The sequence below is a fragment of the Neophocaena asiaeorientalis genome, unplaced genomic scaffold (assembly GCF_003031525.2).
Source record: "Neophocaena asiaeorientalis asiaeorientalis breed wild unplaced genomic scaffold, Neophocaena_asiaeorientalis_V1.1 scaffold357, whole genome shotgun sequence".
In the NCBI taxonomy this organism is placed as follows: Eukaryota; Metazoa; Chordata; class Mammalia; order Artiodactyla; family Phocoenidae; genus Neophocaena; species Neophocaena asiaeorientalis.
In genome coordinates, this window is record NW_020173270.1 from 2,838,624 (window position 1) to 2,863,827 (window position 25,204).

A 25,204-nucleotide genomic window follows, 5' to 3' on the forward strand; every position below is an offset into this window, starting at 1 on the left:
CGCAATGAGAAGCCCGCGCACCGCAACGAAGAGTAGCCCCCACTCGCTGCAACTAGAGAAAGCCTGCGGGCAGCAATGAACACCCAACGCAGCCAAAAATAAAGAATAAATTAATTAATTTTTTTAAAGAAAGATGAGGGAATCAGGGGAGCGGGGAACAGGTGAAGAAGGACAGGGGCAGGGCAGGGTTGTGGGCAGGTCTGTTTCCAAAAGCTGGGCAAGGAGGCACGGGGTGGGGAGTGACCCTGTAGAGGACTCTATTCAGTGTCCCAGAAGGAGGGCAGGGGTTGGTCAACCCTCTAGACCCTTGCTTCTTCTCCTGATGATGGAGAGGATCTTCATACAAGAAAAAACAGAGAAAAGGACTGGTCATCTTTCCCAGGGTGGCCCCCTCTCTGGGCTCAGTCATTGAGGTAGGGAGTGACCTGCCATGATGGGCGGCCCCCTCCTGATCTCAGGAGCGTCTCCCCAACGCTGCAGAGGGTCGCGGGACCCTCTCTGAACTCCCCTGCCCTCTCTCCAACCAGACTTGAGACACTCACATGCACGTAGGGCTTGACCCTGTTACAGGGAAACCAGCCAACTTCATTGGTAGACGTATTCCTGCCCTAAGAAGATGGGAGAGAAAGACAGACAGAGAAGTTACAGGCATCCAACATGTGTGTGTGTGTGTCCATCTTTCACCCAACGGCCACTCTGCTTGGCCATCTATCTCTCCATGGCCTGGATGCCCAGAGAGGTGTCAGTCAGTATCAACTTCCTGGGAAGACCACCAGCTCAGAAGGGCCAGGCCAGCCCCAGAAATCCCCATAGACATCACTCTCCCCAGAGCAGCGATGTCCAGTTGTGCCATGATCCCATTCCCAAGGTCACCTACACCCTGACCCAAAGCTCAGGTCCTTCTCCATCACTCCCACAGCCCCAGCCTGTACCTCCCACCAGTTCTGTTCGGCTTCGGCCTTGGTGAGTTCCACAATGTCTCCAGGGCTGAGGCGTAGAAAAGGTCCAATGGCTCCAGGGGGTGGAGGCAGCCCATAGTACTCCTGGCACACCTCCATCTTGGGCAGGCCTGGAGGGGAGGGGAGGGGAGGTGGTGATACAGAACGGCTGGTAGTCCGGGACTTTCAAACCTGAGTCTCACCACTCACCAAGATGGCGAAAATTAAAAAGACAGACAATACGGCAATATCAAGTAGCAGCAAGGATGTGGATGGAGCAACTGGAAGTCACCTGGATTTCTGTATTCTATTTTTTTTTTGCTTGAATAAGTTTTTAATATGAAAATATTTTAAATAATTTTTTTTGGCAAAAACAGGGAGGGTGGCCACCACCCCATAGCCCATTCCTACATGGCCGTAGGAATCCACTTTGGAAAACTATTTGGCTGTATCCACTAAAGCTAATTCCACTCCTGATATATCACCAAGAGAAATGAAAACATAGGTCCCAGAGAGTCATAGCCAAGAATGTTTACAGCAGCTCTCTTCACAAGAGCCAGAAAAATTGGCAACAAACCCAATGTCCTCAAGAAGATGGATAAACACAGCACAAAATACAATAAGCAACGAAAAAGAACAAATGACTGCTTCAGGCAACCGCACTCATATGCAGTAACTGAGTCCATGCTGTACAAGTTCATATGGATGAAGTTCAAGGGCAGGCAAAACTAATCTATGATGACAGAGGTCAGACAGTGGTTCCCTCTGGGAGGCAGGATGGACTATAGCAGTGAGTATGACCAACACCATACAGTAAAACTTTCTGCGATGATGGAAATGTTCTATACATTAATCTGAATGGTGGTTACATGGGTGGAAATTCAGTGAGCCATACATTTAAGATTTATTCATTTTATACACCTTATGGTATGTATTTTCTATCTCAATAGAAATATTTCAGAAAAACAAAACACAGAAATATTTCCATCTCAATAGAAAATTATATATATATATATAATGGATATGAGCAAGTGTATATATGTGTACATATATACGAACATATATGTATTGGCTATGTTTAACTATATATATATAGAGAGAGAGAGAGACTCACATACACTCATATATATTTCCTCCTATTGAGGACATTTGAGTTGTTTCTAATTTTTGACTATTACAAATAAGACTGATGTATCTATATCTAGCTGTAGATACAGAACTACAGCTAGATATCTATGTATCAGGATAGATAGATAGATAGATAGATAGATAGATAGATAGATAGATAGATGATAGATAGATCGACCTGAAACTGAATCTTTACACTGATTCTGTACGACTGTGAGCAAAGAGTTTATTTTTCTTGGCCACACCAAGTTCTTTAACAATGCCTTGTCGTCCTGCTTCCTAGCCTTCACACATGCTGTTCCCTCTGCCTGGAACACTCCTGCCTCCTCATCAGTCTGACTACTCCTTATCCCTCAAGTGTCCACTTTAATGCCACCTCCTCTGAGAAGCCTTCCCCGAAGGCTCAGATTCATCAGGTCCCCCGGTTGAATGCTCTGGAAAACCCTCTACTTCACCCACCTCAACTGCAATGACTTAGCCAAAGTCTGTCTCCTGCTACCAGCCTGGGAGCTTTGGAAGGACAGGAAGTACACTGTTTTTAGTCACCCTTTGCCCCAGACAATATATACAGTAGATGCTGAATAAAAATCACCCATCACGACTGTGATCCCACAAACATCATTAATATACACCAAAATCCAGCCTTTCCCCACTGCCATTGGGATAAAAAGAATTCTGGCTTGGCCAAACTCTGCATCCCCTGCAACCATCCAGTTGGACTACACTTTGCTGAAACTACTCCATTATGATGAGATTTTGTGATACAGAATCAGTACGAGAAGGGATGAGGTATGCCCAGCTAGCTAAGACTACAGATGGAGTTTGTAAGTGAGAAAAAAAAGGGGGGGGGGGGGCAGTGAATAATAAAAGTGAATGGGAGGGGGTGGAGGGATAAATTGGGAATTGGGGGTTAATGGATACACACTACTATATATAAAATAAACAACAAGAACCTACTGTGTAGCACAGGGACCTATATTCAATATCTTATATTACTGGATCAATATAGTAATAAACCATAATGGAAAAGAATCTGAATATATATAGATATAGATAGATAAATGAATCACTTTGCTGTACACCTATATCATTGTAAATCAACTATACTTCAGTTTAAAAAGTGCGTATATACATAAAAATGTGAATGGGAGAGAAAGAGCATCTTAACAAGGATTTCTGTGTTCCGTGCATCCCCTTCACAGTGTTTGAGCAAAGCTAGTAAAGAATTTGAGTTCGTTATTTATAAATTCCTTTGGGGTTTCTAGGACTGGAACAAATGCTTTATAAGCAGGGCATTATGTGGTCATTAATATAATTGTTGAGATCTGCCCCTGGGCCAGCATCACTGAGGCAGACTAGATTTATTTCTGCCCCCACAGCGCCCCCTTCTGACTCACCCAGCTCATTCCTCTTTTTGTCTTGAGCCCGCCGATGTGGCTTATCCTGGAGGGAGAGACCAAGACAGCAAGTATCGCTACCTGTGCCCAGCCTGAGGGCTCCTCAGCCCTTATCTGAGCACCCAGCAAAGAGCCATGCCCACTGCCAAGGGCTCCCGGGTCCTGCCTTCCCTACCCACCCCCCTGATTTTCCACGCACAGAAAGGAGCATGGGGGTCTTACCTTCTTCATAGTTCCTGCAAAATCTATGAGAGGGTAAAGGAAATACTAGTTAGAATGGGAACCCCCCACCCTCCATGCAGAAGCAAGCCCACCTCCCAACTTCAGTCTCCTGGTACCTTGCCCGTGTCGACCACATGGAGGGACCCTCCCCAGACACTCCTTGTGTGCAGGTACACGGCACCGCTGGCAACGGTAGCCCTGATAGAAAGTGCCTCTGGGATGCAGGGAGAAGGTAAAGAAGAGAGTCAGTGATGTTGAATGAACACAGCCAATCGTTTTCACCAACAACATAAAGGGCCCCTTTGTGCTCTCTTTAGAGCAGGACAGAGATGGAGAAGCTAAAGGTCAAAGGAGGGCCTCCCCCCTCCCATCTCAGGGCCATGACAGCCAAAGAGGAAGAGCCAACCCAGCCCAGGACCCGGGTCCATCCTCCCAGACTCCCACCTCAGCAGCATCTGGCAAGCCTTGCAGGACGTGGTGTCCTCAAAGGAAAACATCTGAAAGTCATGCCCGTTGGCAGTGGCGTTCTCGGGGTAGATGTTGGAGCTGGTGAGGGAACGGAACATGGATGGAACAGGATTCAGCCATAAAAGGGAATGGAGTACCAACACACGCTGCAGTGCGGATGGATGAAGACTTCATTCTTTTTCATGGCTGAATACTATTCCATTGCGTGGATATGCCCTGTTGTGTCTGTCCATCCATCCATTGATGGACGTTTGCATTGTTGCCACCTTTTGGCTGTTGTGAATAGTGCTGCAATGAACATGGGTGAAGACAGAAAGCGGATTAGTGGTTGCCAGGGGCTGGGAGCAAGGGAAATGGGGAGTGATCACTTAATGGCTGCAGGGTCTCCTTTGGGGTGGATGAAAATGTTCTGGAACTGGATAGAGGTGATGGTCGCACATTATGAATGTACTAAATGCCATTGAAATGTACACTTTAAAATGGCTAAAAAATAATAAAATAAAATAAAATGGCTATGTTTGGGGAACTCTCTGCTGGTCCAGTGGTTAGGAGTCCGTGCTTTCACTGCCAAGGGCCTGGGTTCGATCCCTGTGGGGGAACTAAGATCCCACAAGCCGCGCAGCACAGCCAAAAAAAAGTCTAAGTTTTTGTTATGTGAATTTCACCTCAAGAAAAAGAAGGAGGAGGAAGGATTTTCAGGCTGGTGACTGAAGCTTACGAAGACTTGGCATTCTGGTGATGCATACAGCCTTCAAAGACTGTCCTTCTCATTTCCCAGATGAGGAAACTGAGATTCAGAGTGGTCCCATGGCAGAGATGAGATGACAGCACAGAATTGCCTCCCAGATCCTGCACCCAAATGCTACAGTCCTCTGAGGATAGAAAGATGGAGGAGGAGGGTGTCTTACATGGCCATCTCGAACTGCTCCAACCACTTCTTCTTCAGTTCTCGTGTCTTGAAGAACAGCTCATAGCCCTGGGCACCTTGGTCCTCAATCAGGAGGAACATGTGAGTCCACTGCAGGGAAGCAGGGTTGAAAATGAAGGCACCTGCTCGGAAGAGGGTGGGACCACACGCCCATTGACCCTACCACTGTGGGGAGAAAAGGGTCAAGCCAACTACAGCCTGTCTGCTCCCAGGAGAGCCATGCATGGGTTACCATTGCAAAGGGCTGCCCAGGAGAAGCAAATACACATTCACAAATCTAAAATCACACAACACACGCACTGGCATTCCAAAGGCCAAGTGGAGAGCTCAAGCTGCATTGAGGCTCCCCAGCACTGAGGTTCCCCAGTTACAGCCTCCAAGCCTCACCTTCTTGTTGTCCCGCTCTCCGGAGGAGTCATCTCTAACCTGGAAGCTGTGCAGGTTCACAAAGTCCTTGAGGTCGTAGGTGTCTCCTCGGCGCTTACAGATGAGCAGAGCTTTGTCGAGCAGGAAGGCGTACCTGGAAGCAGCTGGGTCAGGTGCCCCTGTCGGGCTCCTCCTTAAGTCCCCACCAGCTCTCTGCCTGATCCCCTCCCACCTTCTGGGCCCCCACCCTGCAGTCCATCTAGGATTCCTGCCCTTTTCCTCCTCTGTGACCAACTTGGCCATGCCTACCTCACCCACGTGATCCTTACACGTCCTGCCACCTGTCGTTCTTGGCTCCTCCCACGCATCCATGCTGGCTCTGCCCCGCCTCTCCATCTAGGCTCCACCCACTGGTCTGTGTGGCCTCACCCACCTGTCTATCTAGAAATAGGGCCAAGCCCCTGCCCAGACTTCACTCCAGATCCGAGTTGGCTCTGTCCACCTGCCTAACTAGTAGCCTGGCCCCGCCCCTGTCCAGGCTCCACCCTAGATACGTGCTGGCTCCGCCCACCTGTCCATCTTGGAGCGCCGCTCCACAGAAGTGATCTTGAGCTCGCCATCGATCTTGGGTCGGCCATAGTGGGCCAGAGACTGGTCCTACACAGCAAACGGGGTGTCTGGTAAGGGGCCACGCAGGAGACCAAACCCCCTCCCCACGTGGCCACGGCCCTGGCCATGCCCGCCTCACCAGGTTCTCGATGGACAGTTGGAAGTTGGTGATCTGCCTCAGCGTCTCGTTGTCACGCTTGACCTCGTTCACGCACTGTGCCAGGTCCTGGGGGTGGAAGAGGGGTGAGCCTGGGCCCCCCCACCACATGGCCGGAGACAGGGGGTCAGCCCCCAGCAGCGGCTGGCAGAAGGATGTCACTGTCCCCAAGGGGGACGCTGCGAATAACTCACTCGGCGGAGAGGTGTGTCCCCGTGCGGTGGAGGCAGGGGTGGCCCGTGGGTATGACCGTGCCTGGATGGTACTCACTGACTTGAATGCGTATGTCCCCGTCACCCCTGTGTGTGACCACTCACCCTCATGGCATCCAGGGCCAGCCGCAAGTTCTCCTTCTCCGTTGCGTCCTGCGTGTGTTTCACCAGCTCCTGCGTGACCCACAGAGACGTATATCACCCGGGGCCTCTGCCCTCTCATCCTGGGCTTGTTTGGGAGCCTTCCAAACAAGCCTGGCCCACCAGCTCCTTCTTCCTCCTTCTGCTGTCCCTAGAGGCATGGCCCCAATGACCCCACCCAGAGAGGGGAGCCCAGCCCCTAGGAGCCCTTGCAGCGAGGTCGATGTGCCAAACCCATGCCTGGGCGCGCCCTTGGGCACCTGGAGAAGGAGGTGATATTTGAGGACCCGCTGCATGGGTACCATTAGCAAGTCCCGTAAGGTGAACCTCCCGTTGTTCGCTCGCTGAGAACATTCCTGGGAGATTGGAGAAAGAGGTGAGTGAGAAGAGGTAGAGGCAGGTGGGGATTTTTATAGAACCTGAAGCTTCATCTTTCCCCCAAGGAAATAAGGAAGAATGTCACGGGGTGAGGGGTGGTTTAAGACCCAGCTGGAAGGCTGCCTGGGGAAGAGGTCCAGGATTCCTCAGCTGAGGGGGGCTGGAGAGGGGGAGATCGACAGGTCTGGAGGGTCCCCACTGTGGAGACCAAAGAAGCTGATGGACGGCACACACAAGCCATTCCTCAGCATCCCTGCCCCGTCTGTGCTCCCACTAGACACACGGGTCATGGTGGGGTTCAGTCCAGGATCAGTGCTCAGCCCAGGATCAGGACTTGGCTGGGATCAGGGTTCTGTGTGAAGTTGGGGTTCAGCCCAGACTTGGGGCACAGCCAGGGTTGGAGCTCTGGCTGGGGTTCAGTGTGCCCTCAGAGTTCAGATCAGGGTCAGGACCTCAGCCTGGCATCAGGGCTCAGCCCAGAGTCAGGGTTTAGCTGGGGTTAGGGCACAACATTCTGGTCCATCTCCTCCTGGTCCATTTCTCCCAGCTGGCTAGTCAGTACCACCCTCCCCAAACCTTCAGCGGGCCAACTTCTGGCTGGGCTGCAACAGAAAGGGATGCCATCTCCAGCTCGGTTTCCTCTCTACTGCCCCTGGAGCCTGGGAAGGAGTGGGAGACACACACACACACACACACACACACACACACACACAAAGATGTAGCCCATCCCCCCACCTCCAGCTTCATCTGCACATCCTCCCGGGCTGTAGCCACACGGTCCAGGTGCTTGCTGGCTGACTCCACCTGGCTGCAGTAGCGGCCATAGATGAGGAACCTGCGGGAAGAGGACAGGTGGCCGGAGAATGGCAGCTGGCACCAAGGTCAGGCCGATCTGGGTGTCAGTCCCAGCCCCACCTCTTCCCAGCTGCATGACACTGAGCCTCAGTCTCCCTGTCTGTAAAATGGTCATAACAATGGCACGCCACACACACACACACACACACACACACACACACGTGGGGTTATTATAGCATTAAATGAGATAAAGCACAAGAAGCTCTTATCAGAGCACCTGGTGTATCGTCTCTGCTCAATGTTCATTTATTTAATAAGCGTTTATTGATCACCTACTGTGTGCCAAGCCCCATGTTAAGCGCTTTAAGCATTAATTTACTCATTCCTCACCACAACCCCAGGAGGTATGTTCCTGGATCACACTGATTTTATAGATGTGGAAGTAGAAGCACAGAGAGGTTAAGTGACTTTCCAATGCCACACAGCTCTCAAGAGGAAGAGCTGGGAATTTAACCAGAGATGGGCAGCCCCTTGCCCATGAGCAAAGAAGGAAAAGCCCTCTCTGTCCAGTGGTCTATGAGGGTAGGGTCTCCCAAATGCCCACTCAGGGCAGGGTGACCTCCAGAGGTCTGGGCTGGCCAGCTGGGTCTCACCTCTCCTTGTATTTGATGAAGACCTGGTAGAGGGTGGGTGCACTGGGGTTGGCCAGGGCTTCCTTCATCTCCTTTAGGAAGTGGGTGTGCACGCGAAGCAGGTCCTACTCGGAGAGAGGCGTAAGGGCTGCGGCGGGAGCCTGGGGCTCGGGATGCCAGGTGGGAGAAGGGTCATCCACCCACCCTATGTCATTCATCTTCCACACCCCCACACTCCAGGGACAGGCGAAGCCAGTAGACCATCCCCACTAGACAGAAGTCCGGGAGGGCGGGAATTGGTCAGTTCACCTCAATGTTGATGAAGATGATCTCAACGTCTTGGGGTTTAAGGAACCGCTGCAAGGGCTTCATAAAATGCTGTGGGGGGGAGGGGGGAGACAAGGATGAAGGATGAAGCAGTCCCAGAGAGACAGGGAGGAGGAGACAGAGACGGAAAGGGACGAACAGAAACACAGAGACTGAGCGAGAGAGAGAAATGTGTAGAGAGAAAGAGACAGAGGCAAGGAAACAGAAAAGGAGAGAAAACAGAGATGGGGAAAAAGTCCACACGAAAACCTGTACAAGATTGTTCAGAGCAGAATTAGTCATCATAGCCCCAAAGTGGACACAACCCAGATGCCTGTCAATGGATGAATGAATAACAAAATGTGGTCCATCTATGAAAAGGAGGGAAGCACTGACACACGCTACAATGTGGATGAACCTTGAAAACATGTTGTTCAGTGAGAGAAGCCAGACACAAAACACCACAAAGTGTAGGAGTCCATTTAAATGAAATGTCTAGAATAAGTAAATCCATAGAGACAGAAGGTAGATTAGTGGTTGCCAGGGGCTGGGGAGAATGGGGATTTAAGGGGTGATGGCTAAGGGATATGGGTTTTCTTTGGGGGATGATGAAAATGTTCTAAAGTTGGGAATTCCTTGGCGGTCCAGTGGTTAGGACTCCGCACTCTCACTGCCGAGGGCCTGGGTTCAATCCCTGGTCTGGGAACTAAAGTCCCACAAGCCGCGCAGGGCAGGCCCCCGCCCACTCCCCACCAAAAAAAAAAAAGAAAGAAAAAAATGTTCTAAAATTAAGCAGTGGTACACAATATTGTAAATCAACTGTACTTCAATAAAAATGTTAAAATAAACTGTGGTGACGGTTTTACACCTTTGTGAATATACCAAAAAACATTAAATTATAGATGTTAAATGGGTGAAATGTATGGTATATTGATTAAATCTCAATCAAACGGTTAAAAAAAAGAGATGGCCAAAGGACAAAGAGGAACTACAGAGTGAGAGACAGTAACAGAGATAGACGGACAGAGATGGGGAAAAGATAGAGACAGGGATAAAGAGACACAGAAGGAGAGAGAGAGAGGTAAACAGAGAAAGAAGTAGGGAGAGACACAGAAGGACCAGAGACGAGGCGAGACAGAGAAATACAAAGCAGTGGGGACAGGTAAGAGCCCCAGGCCCGCAAGGGACGGATGACGCCTCTCCGCTCCGCGCATGCGCATGGCAGGGGCGGGGACTGAGCATCGCACCTGTTGGATGGAGCCCAGCGTGTCCGTGTACTTCTCTTCCGTCTGCTGGATCTCCCGCAGACAGCAGCACCGCTTGTCATACTCTGTCATCTTGGGCTGAGAGCAGAGAGGGGAGGCCGGTGTTGGGGTGTCCAGGGCCGCGCCCCACCCATGCTCCTGCCCCGCCCGGCCCTGCTCTCCCACACACCGGCATGGGCACCGGCTCTGTGCGCATGAGGTCCTCGTACACCTCGTCGCCCTCGGCCTCCTCGTTCTCCACGCAGTCGTACAGGTCCTCATCGTCCTCCACCGTGTCGCTGCGGAGGTGGAGTCAGGCAGGGCCAGGGGCTTCCCTCAGACCAGGGACCCTTCTGATCCCCTGGGGCAGGGTCCTGTCCCCTCAGACCCCCCGGGGCAAGGTCCTGTTCCCTCAGACCCCCCGGGGCAGGGTCGTGGTCCCAGACACTCACTCGATCTGGTCGGACAGGCCACTGTAGATGTCCTCATCACCCACACTGTCCTCCTCAGTGGGGAAAGGCCTGGGGGAGCCAGGATGGTGTGAGCCAGAGGCCAGAGGGCCAGGGGGGGAGGGAGCTTCCGGGAGGAGGAGTATTGGGGCCAAATGGGTCCAGAGCTGTCAGCTCAGATAGTTACTCACATGATCCCCTTGTTCTGGGCAATTGGGGTCCAGGACAGAGCGGACAGAGTGTAGATGACCTGTGACAAGGGCCAAGGCTGCTCAGCAATCCCCTTGCCCACCCACATGCCAGAACACAGCCTCCAAGCACCTGACCTTGAGGTTAGACCCCCATGCCCCTGGGAGCCTAATTTGGGATTTTCCCACCTTCACATTCCCCAACGTCAGCATGTCAGCGTTCCTTTAACTGAGCACCCACCACTTGAACCCCTTGCTCTATTCAATCCTCATAATCACTCAGAGAGGATGGAGTGATATTACTTCCAAGTTAGACAAGGGACTTAAGGCTCAGAGAGGCGTGGCCACATATCTGAGGTCACACAGCAATTGGTGGAGCAAGGACTCAAACTCAGTTCCACATGTCCTAAGCCAGGCTCTTTGCACCTGGTGTACAGTTTGGTCTGGCCCATCAGTCCTTCCCCAGTAGCCTTGGGCTTGCCCAGTGTAGACGTTCATGGAAATGAATTGAAACCCAATCTTTGGGTTCTCAGTGTCCAGCTCACAGGCAGCTCAGTCCCAGCTCACCTTCCCGAAATCCTGCACATCAAAGAGGTCAAAGGCCTCAAAGAGCTCACTCCGCTTGAGGCCAAACTTCTCATAGCAGGTAGACAAGAAGGTGCGAATATTCTTGAGGCACAGGAACTGTGGAGAGATAAATGAGAACGGACAAAACATAATGGGACCGGGGAGAAGCTGACCATTGGCCATCTGGCTTGGGGACTGGCGCAGAAGAGGAAAAAGAAAGCACAGCCCCTCCACCGAGTAAAGATCAAGCTGTACCTGAAGCCACTATACCCCTGAATCCTTTTTTTTAATTGAGGTAAAATTCATAAGATATAAAGTTAACCATTAACAGATAACAAAATGTGGTGTATACATACATTTGGAATGTTACTCAGCCATTAAAAAGGAATGAAATTTTGATTTCTACTACAACACAGATAAACCTTGAAAACTATGCTAAGTGAAATAAGCCAGACACAGAAAGATGAATATTGTATACCACCTACATGAGGTCCCTAGAATAGGCACATCCATAGAGACAGAAAGTATGGTGGTGGGTAACAGGGGCTGAGGGAGACGAATAGGGAGTTCGTGTTTAATGGGGACAGAGTTTCTGTTGGGGAAGCTGAAAAAGTTTTGGACGTAGTGGTAACAGTTACACGACATTGTGAATGTATCAAACGCCACTGAATTGTACACTTACAAATGGTTAAAATGACAAATATTATCATTTTATTAACATATCAGTCATATATCTTTATATAAAATTTTATTTATAATTATAAAATATATTTATATCATTTTACTTATATATATATAATGATAAAAATTATGTATCGTTTACCACAATAAAAAAGTTTAACCATTAACCATTTTATTTATTTTTTAATTAATTTTTACTGGAGTATAGTTGATTTACAATATATATTTACAATATATATGTATGTATGTATGTATGTATAACTGAATCACCTTGCTGTACACTTGAAACTAACACAACATTGTAAATCAACTGTACTTCAATTTTTAAAAATCCAAATAGATAGATAGATAAACAAACAAATAAAACAAAATGAGTAAGTCCATAGAAGAGCTGAAATTTAACTCCAGGATGGTGTGAATCTGGAGGCAGTTTTCTTGACTATAGCTTCAATGCTTTGCCTTGCATGCAGTGGAAACCAGCATGAGCTCCCGCCACGTGCTACCTTCCCAGCACTGTCTATATATTGTTTTAAATTTATGTATTTTTAAATAAAAATTGTATATATTTAAGGTGTGCAACAGGACGATTTGATATGTTTATTTATAGTGAAATTACTACTACAGTCAAGCTAATAAACATATCAACCCTTCCCATAGTCGCCATGTTTTTGTGTGTGATGAATGCTGTTGAAATCTACTCTCTTAGCATATTTACGGTGTTATTAAGTACAGTCACCACGCCTGTACCCTAGACCTCCAGACTGACTCATCCTATGTAACTTCAACTTTATACCCTTTAACCGACGTCTGCCCATTCATTTCCCTACCCCCACCCCAGCCCCTGGTACCTGCCCTTCTACTCTCTGCTTCTATGAGTTTTACTCTTTCTATATAGAGAGATCAGCTCACCAAAATTAATTTAAAAATTAAACAGGACTTCTATGGTGTGTGTGATTCAGATACATATTTTTTTTCAGATTCTTTTCCATTATAGGTTATTACAAGGTATTGAATATAGTTTCCTGTGCTATACAGTAAGTCCTTGTTGGTTATCTATTTATTTTTATTTATTTATTTATTTTGGCTGCATGGGTCTTCGTTGCTGCGTGGGCTTTCTCTAGTTGTGGCGAGCGGGGGCTACTCTTCGTTGCGGTGCGCGGGCTTCTCATTGCAGTGGCTCCTCTTGTGGCGGAGCACGGGCTTAGGCATGTGGGCTTCAGTAATTGTGGCTCACGGGCTCAGTAGTTGTGGCTCACGGGCTCTAGAGCACAGGCTCAGTAGTTGTGGCACACAGGCTTAGTTGCTCCGTAGCATGTGGGATCTTCCCGGACCAGGGCTCAAACCCACGTCCCCTGCATTGGCAGGTGGATCCTTAACCAGTGAGCCACCAAGGAAGTCCCAGTTATCTATTTTATATACAGCAGGGTGTATATGTTAGTCCCAAACTCCTAACTTATAGAAATGTTTTTATCGATTTAAATGTTTCTTTGTGTTCCTAGCTTCTTGAAAAGTTTTTGTATTTGCTCATTTTATTGAATCAGGAACGGATGTTGACTTTCCTTAAGTGATTTTAAAGATCTGTACAGGACGATCATGTGTATTTTGTTCTTGATTCTATTAATGTAGTGAGTTATATTAATCGAATCCCCAACATAAACCTTTGATTCTTTCTGAATGACTCTAAATTTTTCTCTGCATTTGAAAAAGGTAGAAATGAGTCACATGTTATCTATGGGCTCTAAAATGTAAGTGTAAGACCCTGGTTATAATTTTACTCAGTGTCATTAATTCCTTTGTATCTAAAAATTATAGATTTTTGGAGGCTATTCTGCCTCGATATTTGTGGATGCTTTTGCTAGCACGTATGTGGCCACATTTAAGTCAGGTCAGAAATGATTAAAATGGTGAATAAAGGAAATTTATTTTTAAATTAAAAAAAAATACATATATCATATTTATATGAGAGGTATCATGGAATCTTTGCAACAATCCTGCAAAATAATTATGATCATTATCCTTGTTTTACAGATATGAAACTGAGGCAGGGACAGGCAGCTGGGGTGCAAACTCAGGCAGCTGCATTTATGAATCAATTCAAAACACACTGTTCTTTGTATCTGTGAATCTCACATTTTCATCTTCAGAGGGTATCTTCTTCTCAATTACTGCCACATCCACAGCCTACCTAAGCCATTCTATGTGGAGCATGGACTTTAAATTAACTTTAACATAAATTAACGTATTCAAGGAGAGAACATCCTACTCTCAAAGGAAACCAGGATTGAGTGCTATAAGCAGAAGCCAGTGTAAAACAAATATGATGTAAACAGTGTTATACATCACGTTTATTAGCTGGATCCTGTTGCTTGCCCAAGGTCTGTTCTGTCAAAAAGAGGTTAGCAGCTATGACAGATGCATAAAAGACACAGTAGCAATTCAACATCCATTTATGTTCAAAGAAAGAGAGGAAGAAGAACTCTTGGCAAAGTAGGAATGGAAAGGAACTTCTGTAACCCGATAAAGAGCATCTTGAAAAAACCTTCAACCTTTGTCTTAAGTCGAAAGCAAAACATTATACTTCAGAGCGAAATCCTGCAGAGATTTTTTTTGAAATAAGAACAAAGGCAAGGGTGCCCGCTGACCATTCCTATTAACTATACTAAAGATCTTAGCCTGCGTTGTAAGACAAGACAAAGAAATAAAAGGAAAGACAGAAAAGAAAGAAGTATCAGTACGATGCTCAGTTTTGCAGACACTACGATTGCCAACATAGATAAGCCCGAAAGAATATACACGTAAATAACTGGAATTAATAAAATAGTAATGCCACTGAACACAAAATCAACACACAAGGTTTATTGCATGCTGGTACATCAGCAACAATCAATCGGAAAATGTGTCTTTTTTTCAAGATTACATTTGCAAAGTTTTAGAATCAGCAAAACAAAACTATGGTGATAGAAATCAAATCAGTGGTTGCTTCTGGGGTGGGGAGGGTGGTAGAGATTGACTCAGAAAGGCCACAAGCGATAGAAAAGTTCTGTATCTTGATAAGGGTATGGGTTGCACAAGGGCACATGCTTGCTAGAACTGATTGGATGGTAACTTGAAGAACTGAGTATTTTTGTGTATGAAAATTGGACTTCAACTTTAAATGGATAGCATTTCCCATCGCCTAAAAAATGTCAAACAAACAAGCGAACAAAAAAGTTGATTAATATCTAACACATCTAACAAAAGAAGTACAAATCCTATATGGAATAAATTATAAAATTTTACGGAAAGATATGAAGGAAGATCTAAATAGGGTGAAATATATACTAATTCTTATCTAGAAAGACTCAGTACTTTTAAAATTTCAGGCTTCTCCAAAATTGAGCTATAGATTCAATGCAATTTCTATTAAAAGCCCAGAACGGTTTTTCACTGAACATCTTTCATGTGACCATCACTGAACTCCAGGGCTTTCTCTCAAACCTACTACCTTCAATCCCTGGAGCCAGTAGGAATATCCTGGGATGGTAAAGTAGGGAACAGGATGGAGAATAAATTCCCAAAGCATACAAGAAGGGAATTCCCTGGTGGTCCAGTGGTTAGGACTCCACGCTCTCACTGCCAAGGGCCTGGGTTCAATCCCTGGTCGGGGAGCTAAGATGCCTCAAGCCCCAGCAGTGCAGTCAAAAAAAAAAAAAAGGATACGAGATTGCCTTCTTCATACCCTATTTTCCCCTGTTGTCTGCAGGCAGACAGAAATGATGCTGAGACTCTAAGGGATAGTAAAGTCACAAATGAAAATAGTCTCTGAATCACCCCATGAGAGAAAAACCTCCCACCTGGTACCAGGAGGAACATTGGACTACTACGTGAACAAGAAATACATTTCTATTACATTAAGTCACTGAAAAAGCTTATTTGTTACAGCAGCTAGTGTTATCCTAATACAGTAGCCTTAAGGGCCAGAGTCAGCTGTGGTCTGTTGGATCCTCAGAGGCCCCATGACTGCCCACTCCAGTTCTTCTTGTAATTGTTTCACTAATTACACACATGGAAATAAACAAATGGCTGGAATCTGGGCTAAAGACTCCTCTCATATCTGCCTGGTGAACTCCTACTCATCCTTCGAGGCCCATCTCCAACATCTCTTCCCCCATTTCTCCACCCAAGTGGAATCCTCAACCTCATTCCCCTACCCCAGGATCCCTTAGTATAATGTCTCTCCCCACCCCAGGCCTGACCACAAGGTCTGTGACCTGCTCTGTTCCCTCCACCAGAAGAAAGCAGGGCCCAGAGTTGAGGCATCTCTGGAGCCTGGATGTGGTGGCATGTAGTAATGCCCAATTAGTGTTTATTGAATAAATAAACAACATGGGGATAAGTAGAGGAGAGTCTGGACTTCTTTTCCCACCCGGGGTCAGGTTTTCAGAACAACGCACCGCCCTTTCATTACCATCAACTTCTTCATTTACAGCTGCGGAAACAGGTTCCTTCATCCATCAGTGGGCACTTCAAACTGAATAGGTTCAAGGCGGACATCGTGGCTACTTTAAACCCACTCCTACCCCAGGTTCTCCATCTCCACACAGAGACTCAGCTGAGGACCCCAGGATGATTCTTAACACTCCCCAAGCAACATAATCAAGTTAGATTATGTTTATGGATTATTTTCTCCAAACCAGGAATGCATCTAAGTGTTTTGCAAGTATCAGTTCATTTAATCAGTTCGAAAAGATACATGCACCCAATGTTCACAGCAGCACTATTTACAATAGCCAAGACATGGAAGCAACTTAAATGTCCATCAACAGATGAATGGATAAAGAAGATGTGGTACATATATACAACGGAATATTACTCCACCGTAAAAAAGAATGAAATAATGCCATTTGCAGCAACATGGATGGACCTAGAGATTGTCATACAAAGTGAAGTAAATCAGACAGAGAAAGACAAATACCACATGATATCCCTTATACGTGGAATCTAAGAAAAGGATACAAATGAACTTATTTCCAAAACAGAAACAGACTCACAGGCTTAGAAAACAAATGTATGGCTACCAAAGGGGAAAGGTGGGGAGAGGGATAAATTAGAAGTTTCAGATTAACAGACACACACTACTATATATAAAATAATCAACAAGACCCTACTGTGTAGCACAGGGAGCTCTACTCAATACTTTGTAATAACCTATATGGGAAAAGAATCTGAATCCCTTTGCTGTACACCTGAAACTAGCACAACGTTGTAAATCAACTGTACTCTAACATAAAATTTAAAATTTTTTAATTCATTTTATCCTCCCCTTCAAGTCAATCAAGAGGTACTTCAGATTCACCATCCAAACTACCTCTCAATCCAAGCCCTTCTCACCATTTCCATTGTCAAATCCTAGAGCAGACACCACCATCTCTCACCTTTGTGACTGTATTAGCCTCTTCAGTGGTCTCCCTAATTCATGTTTCACCCCTCCCAGCCCACCTCCACACAGCAAATCTGACCATGGAACCTTGCCATGGTCACCCATCGACCTCAAAATAAAGTTCAACTTCACCGTGGCCTGCAAGATTTGGTCCCTGTGGGATTCTGCAAGAACTATCTTTTTTCTCATGCTACCTCCCCTACCTCAGCTCCAACTTGGCAAAGATGGTTTCCCCACCCCAAATGCAATATATTTAATGTTTTCTTGCCTTATGCCTTGTTCCCTCTTCCTGAATGCCCCTTGTGATCTTTTACATGTAGATTTCAGCCCCTACCATCTAGAAGTGGAGTCTATTTCCCCATCTTCTGTGTCTGGGCTGCTCTCATGACTGACTTTGGCCAATAGAAAGTAGCGGAACTCACATTGTGTGAGTTTTGAGCTTAGGCAACCAGACCGCATGGCAACCTCTGCTCTCTCTTTCTTGAAACACTGTTGCCAAATGAAAGAGCTCCAGCTAACCTACTGGAGGATGAGTGGCAAGGTGGAGCAGAGACCAGCAGGCTTTCGGAGGCTGCAAGGAGGCAGGAAAACACCTGGTCAGCTCCCTTTGGGGTCCGTGGCACCTCCATCCGTCCAGTCGGGGGACTCTAGTGGTCTCTCCCTTCCTTTCTCTCTTTTCCTTTATTTTTGTTATAATAGACTTTATTTTTTAGAGCAGTTTTAGCCTCACAGAAAAACTGAATGGAAGGTACAGACTTCTCATATACCCCTCTACCCCAATGCATGTGTAGCCTCCCCCATTACCCACATCCCTCACCAGAGAGGGTACATTTGTTACAACCGATGAACCTACATGGACACATCATCACGCAGAATCCGAAGTCGACATTAGGGTTCACTCTCGGTGTTGTACATTCTATGGATTTGGACAAACGAATAATGACATGTGTCCACCATTATAGTATCATACAGAATATTTTCACTGCCCTAAAAACCCTCTGTGTTCTATGCATTCAACCTTCCCTCACTTTAACCCCTGGCAACCCCTGATCTTTTTACTGTCTCCATAGTTTTGCCTTTTCCAGAATGTCATAAAGTTGGAATCGTACCCTACCTAGCCTTGCACATTGGCTTCTTCCACTTAGTAATATACGTTTAAGGGTCCCCCATGTCTTTTCATGGCTTGACAGTTCATTTCTTTTAGCGCCAAATAACATTCCATTGTCTGAATGTACCAAAGTCTATCCATTCACCTACTGAAGGGCATCTTGTCGGCTCCCAAGTTTTGGCAATTTGAATAAAGTTGCTATAAACATCCGTGTTCTGTATGGGCCGTACATTTTCAACTCCTTTGAGTAAACATCTTTTCTTTTGAATTAAACATTATCATTATATTTCAAACCCACGTGCAATAGTCTCTAATCGCATGCCCTTCTTTCCCTCCCCACCGGTAACTCCTACCCAGAAATGGGTGTGCGTTGTTCCCATCGGTGTCCGCGTTCTTTTACTACACATGCATGTGTCCACAAACAATATATGGTGTGGTTCTGTTCTGTTCCATGCCCCTTGCCTTTCTGCCCCGCCCTCTCCCTGCCTCTCTACAGCCTCATTTCCCAAAGTTGTCTCTGAAGAGTAGCTAGGTGAATCAAAACTGCCTGCAGGGGCCAACCCCTGCCCTCCGGAGGCTCCAGCGCTTTGTAGGAGGAACGATTTATTGAGAACTAAGCCTTTTCCAAAGAGTCTGACATGCACAGTTTTGTTTGTTTGTTTGTTGGCCGCATGGCATGCAGGATCTTAGTTCCTCGACCAGGGATTGAACCCACGTCCCCTGCAGTAGAAGTGGGTTCTTTTTTTTTTTTTTTTTCTGTAAGCGGGCCTCTCCCCGTTGTGGCCTCTCCCGTTGCGGAGCACAGGCTCCGGACGCGCAGGCTCAGCGGCCATGGCTCACGGGCCCAGCCACTCCACAGCATGTGGGATCCTCCCGGACAGGGGCACGAACCCGTGTCCCCTGCATCGGCAGGCGGACTCTCAACCACTGTGCCACCAGGGAAGCCCTGGATTCTTAACCATTGTACCGCCAGGGAAGTCCCCGACATGCACAGTTTTGTTTAATTCTCCCAACAAAGTTGCTGCTGAGATCTAATAACTAATAATGTTATTAGTTGCAGGCTCTAATAACGTCTGCCCTTCCAGTTATCCAAACCCAAAACACTGGAGTGGCCTTGACTATTTCTCTCTTACTCCACTGCCAATCCAATCCATTCCAAAATCCTATCCGTATATATTCAAAATATACCCAGAATCCCACCCACTTCTGTCCACCTCTACTGGCCCAAGCCACCATCATCACTCCCCTGGATAACTGTGATGGCCTCCCCAGTGGACTCCTTGCTTCTTCCTCTTTTTGTTAAATTTTTTTTTGGCCGCGCAGCATGCGGGATCTTAGTTCCCCAACCAGGGATCGAACCCGCGCCCCATGCAGTGGAAGCGGAGTCTTAACTACTGGACCACCAGAGAAGTCCAGGACTCCTTTCTTCTGTTCCTGGGCCCCTGTAATTTATTTTCAACCCAACAGCCAGAGTAATATTGTCAGAACCCTCCCAAGACAATCCACCCAGATACAAACCCAAGTCTACTCTGCAGCTCACAAGACCTGCACAACCTTTCCCTGTCACCTCCCTGCCCTCACCTCCTCCCTATCGTCACTATTCCTAGAACATGTCAGACACGATTCAGCCCCAGGACCTTTGCATGGACTATTCTCTTCTTCTTAGAATGTCCATCCCCCCATTAACCTGGTGCCTCCCTTCCTTGTCTCTTTTGGGCTTTTGATGAAACGTCACTTCTCAGGGAGAACTTCCCAACCACTCTATTTAAAATCGTAGGGAATTCCCTGGTGGTCCAGTGGTTAGGACTCAGCGCTTTCACTGCTGTGGGCCCAGGTTCAATCCCTGGTCCGGGAACTAAGATCTTGCAAGCCAAGTGGCGCAGCCAAAAAAATAAAATAAAATAAAATTGTAACACACGTGTATTTCACTTATTTATTTTGTTATTGTCTGTCTGTATCCCCCCACCCCACCCCTCCCACACACACTAGGACATCAGCTCCACGAGGGCAGGATTCTCTGTGTAGCTGGTTCACTGCTGTAGCCTCAACACCTAGTACAATGCCTGGCACACAGTAGGTGCTCAAAAGAAGTTAGTGAAGGAATGAAACCCCATTTGACAGATGGGACAACTGAGGCTCAGAAAGGAGATATCCACTTCCCAAGGATGCACAAGTAGAAATGGGGAGCCAGATACCAGCTCTCTGCGTCCAGAGGTCACACTCCTCACCCGACCTCTTCAAACCATGCCAGGCTGCCTCATGGTGCCACGTCACAGGTGGCATTTGGGGGGGGTTCAGCACATAACAGGAACCATATGTACCACTCTCCAGTCCAGCAGCCTTTGCAAGGTCATGGGCTGACTCCAGGTTCACCAGGGACAACAGAACAGATGGCCCTGTCTGGCCTAGGGAGGAAGTTCCCCGTTGACCTCAGGAAGATCAGCTGAGACTTAAGACTGCTTCCCCCCAGTCATGTGACACCTCAAAGGGGGAAAGGGGGTATGACTCATTAGCCCCCTGGCTGGAGTAGGGCCAGCTAAAGCAAGGGGCTCCCTCCGACAGCAGGAATGACAGAGGTTAGACCACTAGAAGGCCTAGTGGTAGCCTGAAGTGTGGGTGAAGTTGGCAAAGGACAAATGTAGGAGGGGCATGGGAGACTATTTCCTCCCTGTTGGGAGAGGGGGCAACCCCCTCAGCTGGCTCAGAACCTCAGAGTCGGGCTGGCATCTTGCCCATATGCAAATCAGCACCCAGACACTTCCCCTTTGCCTGCAGTTCCCCCAACATCACAGCCCCTGCCCCAGACAAAGAAAGAGCTGGAAAGTTTGGCCAGTTCACCACCCTCTTTCAGGGAACCAGTGTGCAGGGACAGAGGCCCCTTTGGGTGGTGGAGATGGGGGGACAGGAGATGGGGGGCATGGAGCAGGAGAGGGAACCCAGAGCTGAGCCCATGAGTGCAGGAGCCAGCTTCCCCACACCCACCCCAGCCCCAGGGAGCCTACCGGAAACAGGAAATGCCTGTTACCAGGGTTTGCTCAGGGGAGTCGAGAAAGAGGGGCCCTCTGTGTTCAGCCCTTGCAGCCCCTTAATCTCGAGGTTGCAAAACTTCGTTCTGCAGACCAGAGAGGGTGGGTGTGCTGTGCATCCTTTTCGAAGCCTGCAAACAGAGGTGCAGAGTATAAACGCCCCTTCCTGGCCTTCAAAACCCACCCTGCTCCCGCCGTCTCTCTCCTCTCCCCTCCCCTCCCACCCCAGCACACGCTCAACATCTCACTGCCAGTCCAGGGGGTCAGACGTACAGAGTTTGACTCCGAGCCCAGCCACTGCAAGCTGAGGGACCTTGGATGGGTCACTGTACCTCCCGGTGCCTCTGTTTCCTCATCATCACCATGGGAATAAAAATACTCACTGAATCTCCACTCTAGCCCCCGGCCTACCATTCAGGGTCATACATTCATTCAGCAAGCATGTATCGAGTGCCTACTGAATACCAAGCCCTGGGACCTGTCGGCAGCCAGACAGAACCCTGTCCCCACAGAGCTTACAGTCTAGTGGCAAGACAGATGCTGAGCAGAGAGGCACATGGATCACTGGTTGATCGCCACTGTGGTAAGACTGCATGTGAAAAAGCACGGAGCCCTGTGGGATCTGGTTAAGGGGGAGATGAGTCTGGTAAAGCCAAAACTCAGAGACGAAGCAAAGAGAAGAAGCAGTCCAGGAAAGAAAGCCTTGCGCACAGCCAGTGGGGAAATGTCAAATGGTGCGACCACTTTGCAAAAGTGGTTTGGCAGTTAACAAGCTAGGTGTGCACCTCCTATATGACCTATTCCATCCCCAGGCGTTTACCCGACAGAAATGAAAGCAAGTGTTTATACAAATGTTCAGAGAAGTTTTATTTGCCAAAAAGTGGAGGCAACCCAAACGCCCATGGACGGGAGAACAGATAAGCAAACTTAGTCAGTCCATTCAATGGAATACTACTCAGCCAATAAGGAATAAAGAACTAAGACACGCAACGGTTCAGTGAATGGCAAAAGAGTTATGCTGAGTGAAAGGATCAGCCTCAAAGAGTACATATCTATGCTCCCCTTGATATAAAACTCTAGAAGATGTGTAATAAGGAAGAACAAAGCTAACTACATATTGGATCTGTTTCTTTTACTCTAGCCCTTGTATAATTGCCTTTGCTACAAGTTAAGAATGTCGTCTGTAGCCTGAAATATACAAGATAGCCCATTCTCAAGGCTCTGACCTTTAAAGGTATTACACTTTTCCATTCATATGGAGATAAAAGTTGTTCAGAGAATAATGTTAATCTTGTTGGAGGTTTCTAGGAACATTGTGACCTAACCTACGTGGACAGCTGCAAAAACAAAGGATTCTGGCACCAAGAAGTTTGCAGCAACCAACCACACCCTCTCCCCTTTTAGTATAAAAGAAGCCTAGGGCTTCCCTGGTGGCGCAGTGGTTGAGAGTCCGCCTGCCGATGCAGGGGACACGGGTTCGTGCCCCGGTCCGGGAAGATCCCACATGCCGCGGAGCGGCTGGGCCCATGAGCCATGGCCGCTGAGCCTGCGCGTCCGGAGCCTGTGCTCCGCGACGGGAGAGGCCACAACAGTGAGAGGCCCGCGTACCGCAAAAAAAAAAAATCTAGCTCAGGGAAGATGGTTCTTTGGGACACAAGTCCATCTTCTCACTCTGCTGGTTTTCTGAATAAAGCCGCTATTCCTTGCCCAAACCACCCATCTCTTGATTTATTGGCCTGTCATGCAGCAATCGAGTTTGGCCTTGGTAACAGATACAAACTAATCTATAGTGACCAAAAGCAGATCTGGGATTGCTTGGGAATGGCAGGTGGGGCTTAGGTAGGAGGGATTACAAAAGGGCAGGAGGAAACTTTTGAGGTGACAGATATGTTCACTCTCTTGATTGTGGGGCTGGTTTCACAGGTCCAGTATGTCAACATTTATCAACTTGTGTATTTTAAATATGTCACTGATTGTATGTTAATATGGCTGTTTTTAAAAAGCCAGCAGGAGACCAGATTCCTGCTGTGTGTGTTTCCCTAAAACTAGGAGCTTTAGAGGAGCTTTTCAGGGATGAGAGGATGGGAAGAAGGAATACTGTAAGCCACCATTGGTCAATAATGCAAAACACACTCCCCTGTCCCATTTTTTGTCCCTACCCTTGATAAAACAAAACAAGTGAGACACAAATATATGCTTTTTCTGTCCAAATAAATCTTACTTTAGAGTGTGAGGTGGGGAAAAAGTGTTCCAGGCGAAGAGAACAGCATACAAGGGGTATCTGCTCATTTAGCCACCCCTTCATTGATTTGGCAAATATTTATTGAGCATCTATTATACTCCAGGTACTGGTTTAAGTGCTGGGAATACAGCTGTAAACAAAAGAGATTCACATCCCTGCCCGTGTGAGGCTGACATTCTGGCAGGAGACAAACAACAAGTGTGTTACATGTATATATGTATATATATATATATATATAGAGAGAGAGATATAATTTAATGCCAGGAAGGGGTGCGAGTCTAAATGAGAGGGCCAGGGAAGGCTCATGGAGAGAGTGACATTTGAGTAAAGACTTGAAGGAGGGAATGATCTGGGTAGGTGTCTGGAGGAAAAGCATTCCAGGCAGAGGGAACAGCCAATGCAAAGACCCTGAGATTGGACCCTGCCTGGTGCTTTGGAGGAAAAGGTTAGAGACCAGTGTGGCTGGAGCAGAGTGAGAAAGGGGGAGTAGGAGGGAGTGAACCAAAAGTGGTATCAGATGCTGATTTACCAAAACCAGGGCCATGTGATCAAAATGGGGCAAGGGTTGTCATGAGAGCATCCCACCATCCTGCCATATCTCCCGGAGTCCCAGAGAGGGAAGCACAAATGATTGATGCCTTTGGAAGCTTTTTCTTCAACTCCCCTACTCAATCACAGATCAGACGGAAGGCAACAGCCCCACATTTCTTGGGGTGCTCAGATGCTGCACCCATCTTGGGGTCATTCTGGGTCCCCCAGGCAAACAAGCACAAGACAGCCACCCCAAGGTGTAGTTCTGGAAACCCCGTCCTTTGAGGAGTCATGAAGTCACTGTGGTGTTCTTTCTGGACCAGAGGGAACTTGGGGGAAGCTGAGGATGGACTCATGGGAGGCAGGTCTCTGATGGGCTGTCCGGAGGAAAGGCAATTAGCTGTGTGCTTGGGGCCTGTGACAGGAGAGTCCTAAGAAAGGAGATCTGGGTTTGATCTAAGACTGAGCTAAACTCCAGAACAAGCAAAGCCATTAAAGCTTAGGAGGACTCTGCCACAGGAAGTAAAACCATTGCTTATCATTGATTCTCAGGCAAATAGTAGGAACAGCAGCTTTCTTTAACTGAGATAATACACTGAGCTCAAAGAGGCAGTCACTTCCTCAAGGCCTGCTTGCTCTCAGATCCTACCTGCCCTTCCTTTGCTTTGCTCTGTATCGAAGGGAACTACATTTCCCAGGTTCCTTTGCACCCTGGCTTCCAGGTAGTTTCAGCCAATGGGAGGCCCAGGCAGCAGACCAGAAGGTGGGACGAAGAGAGAAGCCAGGATATCTCTCCCTCTCTTATTCTGCCTCTCCAGCAGCAAATACACACCTCCGTGGTCTCAGCTCCCTGAAGACAGCTCTTGCCCAAAGTTCTAGCTCTTGTTAAATGGTTCTGGCCCCTGGCTCCTGGTCACACTACCTCCTTCTATTTTTTCTCCAGCCTAGTGGCTACTCTCTGGGTTACCTTAGTATCACCCGTCTCTTCTCAGCAATCCCATCGCCCATTAGCCAATTCCCTGAATTAAATCCTCTCTGTTTGAAAGACCTGAGATGACTTCTGCTTTCCTGG

At 47.6% G+C, this 25,204-nt stretch overlaps 1 protein-coding gene across 3 annotated transcripts in view; it reads right to left on the minus strand.

Annotated features, from left to right (window-relative positions):
• VAV1 (vav guanine nucleotide exchange factor 1) overlaps positions 1–25,204 on the minus strand; it is a 50,141-nt gene that overhangs the window by 12,535 nt on the left and 12,402 nt on the right. For 2 of the 3 annotated variants that reach the window (XM_024745717.1, XM_024745718.1), the window contains exons 2-21: positions 11,126–11,242; positions 10,562–10,620; positions 10,374–10,442; positions 10,112–10,220; positions 9,925–10,020; positions 8,681–8,749; positions 8,393–8,496; positions 7,680–7,779; positions 6,827–6,922; positions 6,531–6,599; positions 6,196–6,282; positions 6,019–6,104; positions 5,469–5,601; positions 5,062–5,171; positions 4,130–4,231; positions 3,802–3,899; positions 3,686–3,708; positions 3,464–3,509; positions 933–1,069; positions 543–608 (exon numbers count right to left, since the gene is read on the minus strand). In XM_024745717.1, the coding sequence (XP_024601485.1) occupies positions 543–608; positions 933–1,069; positions 3,464–3,509; positions 3,686–3,708; positions 3,802–3,899; positions 4,130–4,231; positions 5,062–5,171; positions 5,469–5,601; positions 6,019–6,104; positions 6,196–6,282; positions 6,531–6,599; positions 6,827–6,922; positions 7,680–7,779; positions 8,393–8,496; positions 8,681–8,749; positions 9,925–10,020; positions 10,112–10,220; positions 10,374–10,442; positions 10,562–10,620; positions 11,126–11,242 (1,776 nt within the window). The remainder of the gene's footprint in view (positions 1–542; positions 609–932; positions 1,070–3,463; positions 3,510–3,685; positions 3,709–3,801; positions 3,900–4,129; positions 4,232–5,061; positions 5,172–5,468; positions 5,602–6,018; positions 6,105–6,195; positions 6,283–6,530; positions 6,600–6,826; positions 6,923–7,679; positions 7,780–8,392; positions 8,497–8,680; positions 8,750–9,924; positions 10,021–10,111; positions 10,221–10,373; positions 10,443–10,561; positions 10,621–11,125; positions 11,243–25,204) is intronic. The other variant, XM_024745719.1, reaches the window with a different exon arrangement.